The 15,223-nt window shown below is 30.0% G+C and overlaps 1 protein-coding gene across 1 annotated transcript; it reads left to right on the forward strand.

Annotated features, from left to right (window-relative positions):
• The first annotated feature begins 7,666 nt into the window (after positions 1–7,666).
• LOC111316069 (sodium/calcium exchanger NCL-like) lies at positions 7,667–10,694 on the forward strand. The gene is made up of 6 exons (XM_022918085.2): positions 7,667–8,216; positions 8,632–8,817; positions 8,937–9,118; positions 9,256–9,401; positions 9,619–9,880; positions 9,977–10,694. Exons 1-6 carry the CDS (start codon positions 7,769–7,771, stop codon positions 10,523–10,525), a joined length of 1,773 nt encoding a protein of 590 aa, XP_022773820.2. The 5' UTR covers positions 7,667–7,768; the 3' UTR covers positions 10,526–10,694.
• The last annotated feature ends 4,529 nt before the right edge of the window (positions 10,695–15,223 follow it).

The raw sequence follows: 15,223 nt of genomic DNA on the forward strand, positions 1-15,223 counted from the left end.
TTGTAATTGTTCATTCACAAATTTGCTCTTGGTCAATAAATGTTCTCCATTGAGAGCATTTATGTTTGAAATGAAAAATGGCCATCTTCTTTTTATTCTTTAAAAAAAAGAGTAAAATTTTTTTTTGCTATCCCATTTAAGCCTGTTGAAAATTTTTTCAAGGAACCTTAACCAAGTATCACCCCACACTAAGGGGCAAAGTTTGAGAAGGTTATCCTTAGTGATTTTAGGGGTAAAGCTCTTTTTTGCTCAAAATTTTCTTGCAAAATGAAAAAAAAAAATGAAAAAGAATTAGATGAGGAAAAATATCAAAATGCTCTACATGAAGAAATGGTCATTGGTTTGATAACCCTTCAAATACAATTTGGACTTATTTTATCCATTTTTTTCATAACCCCTCACCTAGCTTACATTACATATTTTAAAGTCCATTTTGATCAAATATGAATACCCGATTTAGAGAATCATGAATTAAAGTAAGGTAGATTTGCTATTAAATTATTTAAAACTTTGATCAAAATGTCGGTAATGGATCAAAAGCAAAAGAAATGAAAAGAAAAGATGAGAAAGAGATGTGCAAAAAAAAAAATAAAAGAAAAAAAAGCAAGAAAGAAAAAGGAAAAAGGAAAAAAAAGGCTTAAACTAAAAACCTAAAAAGGCAGTTTAAGTAAAGATGAAAACTTGAAGAAACAACATCATGTGAGGGTCTTAGGAATGAGGATGATGATTGGTTTAAAGACTGAAGATATTGATGAAATATGGTTTTGAAAGAGAATTCTAAGTTGGAGTTCAAAATTGTTTGAACAATCATTATTTTGAATTGTTGATATCCCATCTAAACAGTCCAAATATTTTGCCTTTGATTTGTTACAAACCATATTTCTTTTCATAAAGACCCATTTCTTTTATCCTTCACCAAGTGTACATCACTTGAATGAATTAGAAAAATGTATTATGTGTCACTTATTTGAATAATGGTAAATAAATGAATGACACTATTTGTAAAAGATTTTTTCATTCTTTTGAAAGAAATACAAGATGAAAAGAGTGAAAGAAGCCTGAGAAAATGATTTAAAAAAGGGTAAACTAGGTGACCCAGTAATGAATTCAGTGATAGATAGGTTGACATGACTTATGAGTTATGACCAGATGGGGAGAATAACATAGATTAGTTGACAAAACGAGTTCTAAAATTGTTAATACTGAAAAGCTAAGAAAGAATGATGGAACCTTGAGAACTTTATTACTATAATTAAAATTGCTTGGCATTGATTTAGTAATGTTTACATTACATACATTGTGTTTAAATCCTTGATAATTTCATTTGCATCCTAGATAGGACATACATCTACATCATTGCATTATCACTTATCACTCATTTTTTATCTCGACTTGGTCCAGATCATCTTTTTGACCAATAGTTTAATCTTGGTCATTCATCTTTGACCTCGACTCGATCTTGGTCACTATCTTTTTAACTCTTTCAAATTTATTATGAAGACCTTTGTGAATCTAAGACCTCTATGAAACTTGAAATCTTGTGAATTCTTCATTCTTGCTAATCTTCCTAAAACCTTTATGAATTTAGAATCTTTGCAAAACTTGAAATCTTGTGAATCTTTTTGAAACCTTTGTAATCTTTAGGAAACTTGGAATCTTGTGAAGCTTCTTAAAACCTTTGCAAATCTAAGACCTTCGCAAAAGTTGAATCTTATGAATCTTCTATTTTTGCTAATTTGAAAACCTTTACGAATCTTGAATCTTTATGATTTTTCAACTACTATTATGTAACCTTACAAATCTCAAAATTTTTAAATTGTGAATCTTTGGATTTCAAGCTAAAATTTTGAATTTTATTTTTTTCGACTTGTGGTTTCATCTTGGTCATCTGAACTTGGCTTAATCTAGATCATTTTTCAAACTTGTGGTTTTGTCTTGATCATCTGATCTTAGCTCAGTCCAAATCATTTTCCAAACTTATGGTTTCATCTGTCTCAATCATCCAATCTTAGCTCAGTCCAGATCATTTTTAGATTTGTGGTTTCGTTCCAGTCATTCGATCTTAGCTCAGTCTCGATCATTTTCCAAACTTATGGTTTCATCTCAGTCATTCGATCTTGGCTCAATCTAGATCATTTTCCAGACTTGTGATTTTGTCTCAGTCAATCAATCTTTGCTCAATCTAGATCATTTTATTTATCACCTATTTGATCTCGACTCAGTTCAGATTAATTTCCTAACTTGCAGCTCGGTCTAGGTTAGTTTTGCTTATGGGCTTAACTCTTGGAACAGAGTGGATATTTAAGTCTTTGCATCATCATTGTCTAATAGGAATATGAAAAAAAGGGTAGTTGTAGGCACCCATTTATGTCCGAGGCTGATCAAAGTCAATTTTCTTTGTATTATTACTATAATTATTTTGATAGTATAATATTAGTATTAGTATTATTATAGTATAGTTTATAGTATAGTATATTGTATATTATTATTATTATTATTATTATTATTATTATTATTATTATTATTATTTTCTTTCTTCCTAACTGTTGTTTGAATAAGGAAACGAAAATCTGAATTTGCACAGTCAAAGGATTTTAATTCATCACCTAAATTAAAGGCTTTTAATTCGTCCAAACAAATCAGTAAAAACCTAGCCTGGAATCATGCTCGGATAGAACCCAATCCCAAGATTCAAACCTAGATCTATCCGATTCCTAAAAGTGATACCGAACACTGGCTATAAATTGAACAATGAACAAAGAAACAGACACGGTGGATTTGGTGGGAAAAAAACCCAGTTTTTAAAATTTTAGGTTGCTAGGATTTTAGTTAGGTTTCGAGGATTTTGGAGATTCTGGGTTTAGATTCGGGTTCTTGGGGTTATGATTAAGGTTCTTGAGGGTTTCTACAAAGATTTGGAAAATTTTTTAGGTTTTTGGGATTTTTCTAGAAAAAATTGGATTTTTGGATAAATATTTGGATTTTTTGGTTAAATTTTTCAACGAAGTTTGGGTTTTTCGACTAGATTCTAGCTACTTTTTTAGAAATTTATGGGTTTTTTCAATTTTCGATTGAAGCTCTTGACTTTTCTAAGGAAAAGTCAGAGCATTTCAAAGGTAGAGAGAGAACAATTGGCGTATAAGAAAAACTGCTGAAAATTGGCTTTTATAGGGTTCCAAAACGACACATTTTTGGAGAACCTAGATTTATGCATAACCCGACTAGGATCTGTGCTCCACCTGTGGTCCAACCCGACCCACCCGATCGTAGGTTTTCTTTTTTCCATGTTTTTTTATTTTTTTATTTATTTTATATTTTGAATTTTTTTAATTTTATTTTCAATTTTTTATTATTTATTTTATCGACTTTTTATTTTTACTGAGCAATTTATTATTAGTAAAATATTTTATAAAATTCTATTTTTATTAAAAAAGGACACAAATAAAAGAAAACAAAAAATAAAGAAACAAAATAAATATAAAAAAATCTTTTCTAATAAATTCATGAATTCTATAAAACTAATGGAGAATTTTCATGGATTTAAATTTTATGGAATCCACCAAACTATTGAAAAATTTCATAAATCAGTTTCCAAAAAGAAATATTTTTATCCTACCAAACTATTGAATGATTGTTTCTTAAATTAAGTCTTACTAAACTATTGAAAGATTTAATAAATTTTTTCTAAAAAAAATAAAATAAAATTTTATAAACACTTTTACAATAAAATCTCATCAAACAATTGAGAGATCTACCTTAAAATAAGTCCTACCAAACTATATTTGAAGACTTTACTAATTTTCTTAAATAAAATACTATAATAAATTTGATGACAGAACCTCTTCAAGGTGGGACACTAGTCTCTATGAATACTCATGAGGTAAGAGAATTATCTTAAATTGCTACCAAACTATTGGGGTAATTTTAAGATTAATTTTCAATATTAAATATTTTGGTAAATCGCAAACATGTTTAAAGCTCAGATAATTTGAAACCAAACTGCTACCATCTTTTGATAGGTGTTATGATGGCGTTATAACCTTTCACACATAACCGTACTTCTGAACCTAAAATCTAGTTTTGTATATCAAAATCTACTATTTAAAGATAATTAAGTCAATCTTGAGACTTTTCTTTAAATAGGATAGATTTAAGCAGGTGGCTAATCACACCTAAACAAAAAAGATTGGTAGCAACTCCCTCTAATCCATGTCTAACGGTAGGTCCATGGATCTATATGTTATGACACATATATGCATCCAATTACTCACTGTTTTTTAGTCATTTTCATTTAGGTAACGCATTTCATTCTAGTAGTTTAGATTGTCATGCAATTTAGTAGTATAAAGTAGTATAGGTCAAGAGCATCTAGTTTCTTTTTAGGTTAGTTTAACACATCATTTACGTTGCTTATGTCAATGCATTTCTATTCTATATTATTTAGGTTTTCATGCCATTTTGAAATTTCTTGTTTAATTAATTGTTCATATCATGCATTTAATTTGTTTTATTTTAATTTCATGTCGGTAGGTTAGATGTTAATTTAGAGCATTGCCTTAGGTATGTCTTACCTTTTTAAAATGGTAAGTCATTAGTTGTTTAAATTTCATAATTCGTTAGTAATTAGGTTAATTTTAATCACTTAATTAATTTTAGAGATGTTTTAGTAAATTTTAGTTTTAAAATAAAATTCCTTTTCTTCATAACCTGATATAGCTCATGTGTTCAATTTTGATACTTAATCTTAGGTTAATCCCAAATCCAATCTCTATAAAGATGATACTCAAACTTACCTACTATATTACTTGAACCGCTTATACATTCATGAATCATTGTCATCAATTATTCCACTAAAACTCTTTCTAACCAAAATTCCCCCGTAGCCAAGACCACTCTCCTTTCCAGTATGCCTTATTTTATTTTATTATTATTATTTTTTTACCTTTTGTTTTTGTGTCTCAAAATTGTCTATTCTTTTGTGTTGCTGAATTTTTCTTTTATAATGTAAATCTTATTAAATAAAATTAGGGTTCCAAAAATTGGTGAAATTTTAATATGCCTTATATTTTGAATTTGTTTAAAATTTTGCCTCTAATATTTCCTTGGATTTTTTACTTTTTGCATTTATGGCAAATGTCAGATTTTTTTTCTTTGTAAAGATTTTTCAAAATTTTATTTAATAAATTTTTTTTATTTTCATTTTTTATGTTATTGGATATTATTTAAAATAAATAATAAAAATAATTTTGTTTTATACATGTTGGCCCAATTTAAGCTTCAAAGACATAATTAGTGACTAAGTTATCAAATTGAAAATTAAACTCTAAACTTAGAAAAATAAAAAAAAATATTAAATACAATGATAGTGAAGTTTTTATATGTAACAAGTAGCATTAAGAGAATGATACGTACTGCTAAGGATATATTAAAAAAAATTAAAAATAGAAATGATACATGTGATAATATTTTAACACCACTTGTGAATTTAAAAAATTATACTAATAGTGTATCAAATACAAACTCAAAATAAAATTTAACGTTAAACTAGAGTGCCAATTTAGTTGTAGTCCAAATTAAAGCTAACTCATATTAAATAAAAAGGCTTAAAAATTAAACTAGTAATTGAAAATAGTTTATAATTATCCTAAACAAAATAGAGTATGTACATCAGTTAGCAATTAATTTTTAATAGAATGCTTGTTATAAATTTTAAAAATATGGAGTCTAAGATTTTTTTTTTAAAGAAATTTTCAAGAAAAATGAATAGAAGCTTGATTCCCAAAATAAAATTTCAGGACGCAAGACAAATAGAAGCTTGATGGCTAAATTGAATGTAGGTATGAAAATTATTAGGATCAGATCGGATTAAATTTGATTAAGTTTTTTAAATAATATATAGTATTATATAGATTTTTAAAATTTATCAATTCAGTTTGATTTGGTTCATCGATTTTTAAATTTAAATTTATTATTTTTTATATTATTTTAATATCTTTAAATAGATTTAAATATAAAATAGTTATTTTTTTATAAAATATTTAAAAATTATATAAATTAATAAAAATATATATTTGGATTCAATTTAGATATTTTCAATTTTCTCATTTCATGATCCAAAATTTGATATAAAATATTTAATATTTTAACTTAAACTAATTCGAACAAAATAACTTATTCAAATCAAATCAAAAATTACAATTTAAAATCTATTTAGGATTTTCCTTCTTATTTTTTTCTCACTTTTAGGTAGCATTTAATATTTTTTGTAAGATCACTATGGTAAGGTAATTAGTAGGGTGATCTTATTATTAAAATTATCTTACTACTCGTGATTTGAAATTACTATATTTGATTAATAATAATTAATTTTTAAGAATTAAAAATCATTGCATTTGATATTACTAAAAGCCAAATATTTTTTTTGTGTAAAAGTACAAAAATAATTATGCATATTGTAATAATTATAAAAATTAATAATTTTAAGGTTCTTTACAGATAATAATTAGTAAAATATTAGTAATATTTATTTATTTTATAATAAAATATAATTAAATTATTAAATTAATAAATATATTTATTAATAAGTAAATTTATTTTTATAATATAAATTATGTAAAAAAATATTGGAATTAGAAAATAAAACCAATTTATCAAATTCATAATAATAGAAAAATAAAAAAATTTATATTCTATATAAAATATTTAAAAAGAAAAAAATATGCAAATTATCTTAAATTTGTTATAATAAATATTAGTTTAAAAATATAAAAAATTATAATATAAAATAATTACAATTTTAAGATACGATAAATTTTTAATTTATATATTAAATAAATAAAATTAATTATTATTAATTTTATATATCACTTCACTTCATTAATAAAAATTTTCTATCATTTTATACAAAAATTAAATCATTCTCTCAAATATTAATCTAATTACTTGTAGTAATCTAAAATCACTATCATATAAAATTATCAACACTTATCAAATATAATAACATAATTATCATATATAAATCAATAATGATTAACTTTTTCCAAATATTACTCATGTACGGCCATAATGTAATTGGTAGTGGAGATGCTGTTCAAATGACAGGAAAACGACATAAGTCACGACCCGCGCACAAGCTCCCATACGCATACGTCGCCGTTGAAGTCGTCCCTCTAAAAAAAAAGGTATAAAAGAAAAGAAATAATAGCCTCCACTAGTTATACAGATATATAAAAACCAATGTGTCATTTTGTTAACGTGTGGGGATACAGGAATTGGCTGTCCACGTCAGAAATCTGCTGGTGGGGACTCTGTAAATTATGAGCATTCACTTCTCATCTCTATGATTCTCTCTCCAGTATGTGTTTAATGAAATTTCGGTTTTGTTTTTTCTTATATCATTGGACGTTGCTGCACGCTCTTCGTATAGATTTCTTGTACGTAGTTTATCACTTTTTTTTTAATGAAATACAACTTTTCTCTTGCCTTGGACACTACTTAAAAAGTAAGTAGCAAAAGAAGGTTAACAGAGAAAAAGGTTGATGTAATTTTCAACTTTGCACCATGCTACGAGTTTAAAATGCCCATCAACATTCAGAAGATGAAAAGTGTGGACATCCTTAATTCAACATTGTATTAATAAATGCATTTATCTTCCGAAGTCTTATTTGACCATAATAATTTCTTTCAAGTTGACTTGTATATCTTTTGAGTCTTCCATTGGCGATTGGCCAACAAAAATTTTATCTTCTTCCATGGGCAGATTTATAAAATGCCAATATATAGATATATAAAGCAGTTAGAACTTTGCAACATAGCCTTGGCTATGCAAAAAAAAATGGCAGAGAAATTTACCTTCTTTCTTTTAGCTATATTGCTTCTGTTAATGGGGAGCCCTGGCCAGGGTCGACCTATTACAAGAAACACGACCCTTTCCATGGTCTCTGATGGAGCCCAAAATGTTTGGCAGCCAACATACATCCAACTCAAAAGCTTAATATTGTTGGATTCATGTGAACAGACCTATGGATTTTTGCCATGCACCACCACAGTCCTTGGAAATGTTTTCCTCATCCTTGTTTATGGTTACCTGATGTTCCGGGCAGCCAAGTTGTTGTGTGATGGTTGTGAAATATTGCTGGAAATTCTTGGTCCTGGTATCATTGGTGGTCTCTTCTTGCCTGTGCTCAGCTCTCTTCCTGATGCTATTATCATACTTGGTAAAAAACAAAATTTACTTTTTCACTTTTTTCTCCCCCCAAAGTTTTTTCGTGTTCGTTGTTCATGTACCAGCAAAACTGTGTATTAAGTTCCAGCATTAGGGTAATAATTCACAAAATCTTATTAAATTTGCTGGGTTTTTTCCAACTGCAGCGCCAAGAAAAAGCTTGCGCCTTTGGGGTCAAGTAGACATAATTTTTTACATCCTTTGAAGCCTCAAACAGCCCTAGTCAATTGGTTAATGTCATTTATAATTTTTACCCCTTGTTTTGAACAATCATAGGCTAACTACAGATTTATGGAGGAGTATGCTCCATCCAGCAACTACAATCATGTTAGACTCAATTGATTATCCGTAAAGATGTACTTTGAGCGGCTAATATATATAGTAATTTATGATGTTTCAATCTGTAGCGTCTGGACTTTCTGGGAGCCGAGAAACTGCTCAAAGTCAGGTCTCTGTTGGCATAGGCTTGCTAGCAGGTTCAACCGTCATGCTTCTTACAGTGCTGTGGGGCTCCTGTCTTATACTTGGCAAGTGTGATCTTGAGAGTTCTCTGTCCACAGATCCAAAAGACACAAAAGGATTTAGCTTAACTGGTATACATTATGATTCACTAACCAAGACTTTCTTCTGTGAATATGCTCTGGTTTGCTGGTGCGTGTCCAATTAATTTCTGTACAGCATTGTCTTTGATGACGACTGGAGATGCTTGCAGGATCTGGTGTGAGCACTGATATCTGGACAAGCTATGCTGCAAGGATAATGGCCATATCTGTTATCCCATTCATAATTGTGCAATTACCAGATGTTTTACACTCAACTTCTCAAAGTAGAATTGCAATTCTGATTGCACTCATTGTCTCCATTTCTTTATTGCTTTCTTACAGTCTTTATCAGGTACGTAAACCTGGATTCGTTATTGATCCTCAAATATTTTGTTTACCGGCTTTCTTCTGTAACTGTAACCATGACCAGGCATACAGCTTTTTCGATGGTTACCCTGTTTGCAATCTTTGTTTGTACTGTTGATGCAGGTATTTCAGCCATGGATTCAGAAGAGAAGAATCGACTTTGCAAAGCATAAGCATGTAATAGCAGGACTTTTGAAACACTTAAGCGTTCGTGCACTTGGAAGACTTCTTACAGATGATGGCGAACCTAATACAACTGTTATAGAAAGGTTAGCCATAAGCACAAATGCGAGTCACAGTTTTTCGTTTAAAATGTTTAACATCCAGAATAAAGCTTTATCAAAATTTGGACTCTTGATTAATTGATTTGCAATAGATTACAAAATTCAAGTACTGAATGAACTCAGTCAAACCCTGCCTAGTCTTTTAAATCAACATCGATAATTACTGCAATCTGGCCTGTTCATTGATGTAATGTAACGACAGGCTATTCATGATGATTGACGAGAATGGTGACGGACGCCTATCACCGGCGGAGTTAAGAGCTCTGGTACTTGGAATCCGATTTGAAGAGATAGATATGGATATAGAAGATGCTGTTGAAAAGGTGATGAAAGAGTTTGATACATCTTGTGACTCATTCATTGACCTAGATGAGTTTGTGAGAGGAATCTCAAAATGGCTAATTGAGGCTAAGCGATCTGCTGTGAAGCAGGGAAAATTAATACATTTACATCATTTTCACGAGGTATGAGTGTTTTTAACTGCTTCTAATTATAAAATTATCCCTCCATTATTGGCATTTTTTTTTTCCGTGGGATGACCTCTTTCAAAACATACGCAGCAAACCAAGAAAGAACACCATCTGTTGGGGGATCATGGTGGTCATTACGGGGAGACCGTGAAAAATCCAGTGTGGAATACCTTCAAAGCGGGGATGATGTTGCTTCTTGGAACGATTGTAGCGGCTGTATTTGCAGATCCTCTGGTGGATGCTGTTGACAGCTTCTCCACTGCCTCAAGCATTCCTTCTTTCTTTGTTTCCTTTGTCATTTTGCCCATTGCATGCACCAGCGAGGCCGTTTCTGCACTGAATTTTGCCGGACGGAAGAAGTTAAAAACAGCATCTTTGACGTATTCTCAGATTTATGGGTCTGTGACCATGAGTAACATCCTTTCCCTCTCTGTATTCTTAGGCCTGGTTTACTTTCGTGACCTGACCTGGGACTTTGCTGCTGAAGTGTTGGTTATTCTGATTGTGTGCATTGTTATGGGAGCAATTGCCAGTTTTCGCACCGCCTTCCCTCTTTGGATGTCTTTAGTGGCCTACGCACTCTATCCATTCTCACTCTTACTGGTCTACATTCTCGACTATGTTTTTGGATGGTCTTAACTAATTAAAACTCATCTTTTGCATGCTAACAAGAAGTTCAATAATGGAGGCTGCCTGCGGGCTTACTTCAGTTATGCCCGACCTCTTTGGAGGCTGTAATAAAAGTGTTGACCTTTGCGTTTGGCTATTTCTTATTTTCTAAATAAAAAGTATTATATTTTGACTTTTCTTTCTTTCTTTCCTTTTCCTTTTTTCTTTCTTATTCTTTCTCTCCTCCGTTCCAACCACCACGCCATCTGCTATGAAAATATATATATATATATATATATCTCCAAACATCTCTCAGGGGAAATTCTATACAGTGCTTTTTCCACTCCTTATACCCATACCTAACCCATGTGCTAAGTACATTTACATTTCAAACATTTCCATACATTAAAATTTACTAATGTATGAATAATCAGTATTTATCAATTGATGAGCCTCTTAGCTATTTCGTTTTTTTTTTTTTTTTAACTTTGTATTTCCACCATATCCATATATTAAAATTTACTAATATATAGATAAACAATGTTTATCAATCGAGGTCACATCACCTCCATCACCTTGCCACGTTACCATATCACATAATCTTTCTATGATACATCATCACATCATTGTTATCACATCATTTTGTCACATCCTTTTCAATAAAAGAAATTAAACCTTTAACCATGAAAATTTTTTGGTTAAAAATTTAATTTGTCAATAAATCGCATTATCGATGGTAATTTTGATGAAAATTTTGGACCAAAAAATTTGTAGCTAAAGGCATTTCGTTCGCTGATAATCGGATAACTTTTAATAACAGAATTTTTTATTGCTAAAATCATTTTCGACAAAAATAATTTATGTAAAAAATACTTTTAACATTGAAAATTTTTATCGATAATTTATAAAATTCCACCACTAAAAATAATTTTCACATAAATTATTTCCTTCATTAAGAGAGGATGGATATTTTGCACAAAAATATAATAAATACTAAATATAATATATTTCTTGAATTTTTGCATAGATATAAATATAAATATAAAATGTAAATGTAAATGTAAATTTCTAGCTATTCAATATTAGTACAATGATGCATACACTCTTTACATCTTCCATGATTTGACCAACCACAGACAAAGACAAAAAAGCGTCTTATGAGTACATATTCAATACTAACATAGATAGCCCCATATCCAAATTGCACCTAGACTCCAGTCAAACAGGCACTTAATTATCCCATAAGCAGTTTTATCTTTTTGGTTCGATTTTAACAATCCCAAGGAAAAGATTAGTATCTTTAATATCTGGGTGGAGAGTTTTTGCAACCTCAATGTTGTTTGCTTCATCAACTGGATTTCATTGCTAGAGGTTGTTTCCTTTGTAAATGCTTCATAATTAGATTCCTGCAACAATTCCAGGATAAGTACATTCCGAAGTGCATTAGCAAAATTGAGACGCTAGAAGACATCTAATTTATAAGATGTTAAATATTACCCATGCACCTTGGAAGATTAGGATATAGAAGAAGAAATATCAAAATAAAGGATAAAAAATATGAATTTCAACGATTTAAAAGCCTATAATTGTAGCCCTACTTGGCATATAAGAAATTGAGCAAAAAGAAGTTGTTTGTAGATATAGTTAACATCTCAAAAGAACATTCCAGAAATCAAAAGCAAATTAAGACAAGGTTACACCTAATAACTTCAAGCAAACAATTATCAACTTCCACGTTAGATGTGGCTATTACATTCTTTTTAAGTTTATACTGGACCAACTCAACTTTAACTCCAGCAGAAAGTAAGCTGAAAGCAAAAGTCTACAACTAATTGGCTCTGTTTAGCTCATTTTCATATCGAAATCAAAACCTTAAGAACATATTCCAAATTATATTAGTAAAATGAATGATCTGTAAAAAAATGTATTTGCATCTATCTTACACATGCTAAATTGGTAATTTACTTGTGATATTTGTTTAACAAATAGAATCTAAAGAATAACATTAGTTCCCAAATATTTGAAATCTGGTTACATTCAAATTCTTAAAACTTTTAAATACTTATCAATTATATTAGATAATTTGAAAATAAAAGGCACTATATTATGTCTAGACAATTTCCAGTGACAACTATCTAAGTGTGGGTTTGCATCACTTTAATTGTGCGACAGAATCAAAACCAAAATTTCTAGGAACCAACTGTTTTGGAACAATGCATAAATGACTACTTGTAAGCTGACCAACCTGATCAACCACAAATTGGATTTCCTGCTTCTATACACAATAACACTAAAACAAATCCCATACACAACATGATCAACCACAAACTAGATTTCTTACTTCCAAAACGGATCATCCCATTTCAAGCATTTCAAGTGACAGAACAACAAAACTTACCGTTCCTTACAACAAAACAATAGCTTTAGGGTCTGACCTTGCAACCTGAACTGTAAGTCTAAGGAAAAGGCTCACTAACATGAAAATTGGCGAAATATTCTCATGCATTCAAGTTGCAAGAACAAATCTTCCTTCCGGCCCACTTGCAAATAGATGTTAAGCAATTTTACTATCAAAATAGTGTCAGGCTGCTGAAATCTATTGAAGTAGGAACTAACTAGCCATATCAACCTAAATGATCAGCCAAGAACCAAGCATGTTAGAATGGCTAACTAGCCAGAAAGCTAGTCCAATCTGCTTGAGACAAGGCTTTGTGGGCAAAACCAAAAGTAAGTTCTTGTCCCTGAAACATACAGTTAAGTATGGTCAACCTAAATATAATCAACCTATACCATGCAAACCAACCACTTTGAAATAGTGGAGTAAAGAACACGCCTGAGCAGAGGGAAAGGCATTTCCAGGCTTGACAAGTGAAGAAGCTTTCCATGCCTCCTTCAAGTAGGATTTCAGTAAAGGTACACGTAAGAACTGCTCTGTAAGCTCAAATGCAAAAGCCAGGTTAACTGCATCAATCTGCCTTCCATTATTCACCAGAACTTCAATTACACCTAAAATATAAATAATAGAAAAGATAAATAAAAGAAAAGGAAGTAAAAATTAACTAGAAGTAGTATAATTGAGAAAAATGGTTGATTTTCTACAACAGTATTCCAGATGTTTAACCCCACACTTCTTATTTTAAGAGCTATAGTAGTAGTTCTATTTAAGGTAGGAAAAAAAATATAGTTTAGAATTTCTTCTCTTCATTCCAAACAATTGATACCAAAGGAAACCTATCTACAAGTGCCATTCATAGGTCATCCAAAATGCATGATGGTCCACTCAACTCCAAAATAGCATTCCAACAAAGATATTGTTTCAAAAATATCTAAACTTAAAAGCCTTTAGGAACTTTAGGAAGATGCCTATCAGTTCAAGACCAAAGATGAGTTTTCCAGGTGCCAATGGTTGGAAGTTATCTGCGTTAAGGAAATAGGAAAAGGTAGTTAATTTACTAGATCTCACTTGACATGGTTAGTCATTTTAGTTTTACTAAAATGCAAAGGAAGAAACATAATTGATAAATGGAACGTAAACCAAAGGATAAATAGAGATATCATACTCAGCTGTCAGAATCATTGTAGTTTTCAATATATTAGTACGATTTCAATGATGGAAAAGAAACTACTGGTTTACCAAGTGACTTTCAATTATCAGCAACAGGGACTTAGGGTTCAATCCACCACGACAACAGCTGCAGAACATGCTTTGACTATAAATTTAACTAGAAAGCAGGCAGTAAAAAAAAAAAAAAATTTTTGAGTTGTATAATATGGTTGACAAAACCTTGATATAAGATGAATCTCGTATCTGATTTTAACACTAGGTTTACCATTGATTGGCCATTTAACAAATATCATCTAAACAATTTTTCAAGAGGAATCAATTAACTGTTATTACTTATCTTGATGCTATTCGAAAATTATTAACCACATTTGCAAGTTAATAACTCTCTTAGTAGACATGGACCCGCAATTAATAAAATGATAATTTATAGATTGATTATACTAAAATTTTAGTGATTTATCATAATTTTTTAGATCATTTTATAGTAAATATTTGCTTGTTTCTTGAGAAATTTGACAAAAATATTTCTAATTGTTTAAATATTAAATGTAAAAATAAAAATATGAGAAAAGAAGAAAAATAAAGCTTTTGAACTAATTTTGGATGCATTTTGGTGCAAAAAGCTATAAATTATCGAAACTAATGTGAACTTACTTCAAAGCCATGCTTAAGAGATTTTCTTACCTTTTCTTTCATGGCTTCCTTTACTTATTTGAGCTTAATTGAACTTTAATTCAAGCTTTAATCTTCATATTTTCCTTGTTTAAATATTCTTTTTAGCGCATTAAGTGTTTATCACTTTTGTAGTAGAGATGCATGAGCTAAATAGGTGTATGTCTTTTGCATTGGTGAGGTTTTAAAGCTACATTTGGAGCTAGAAATTTACAGAATTTTGCATGATCATATTGGCAACTAAATGGCTTTTATTTGGCTGGAATTTGAAGAAGAATGTTTGTTACAATTGGCACCTAAAATGGGAGCAAGGATCAACCAAAAACGTTAGATGCATTGTTGATGATCATGTGTCATTGACACCAATCCTTAGATTCAAAGAGAAGGCAATAAGCAGCTATTTAGTATAAACACTTAATTTTATTTAAGATATTTTATTTTTTTTAATTAAGATTTGTTTCATAATCAAATCTCAATCATTAATTTTTCGA

The sequence above is a fragment of the Durio zibethinus genome, chromosome 24 (assembly GCF_047325235.1).
Source record: "Durio zibethinus cultivar Kanyao isolate XHJ-2024 chromosome 24, ASM4732523v1, whole genome shotgun sequence".
NCBI lineage: Eukaryota > Viridiplantae > Streptophyta > Magnoliopsida > Malvales > Malvaceae > Durio > Durio zibethinus.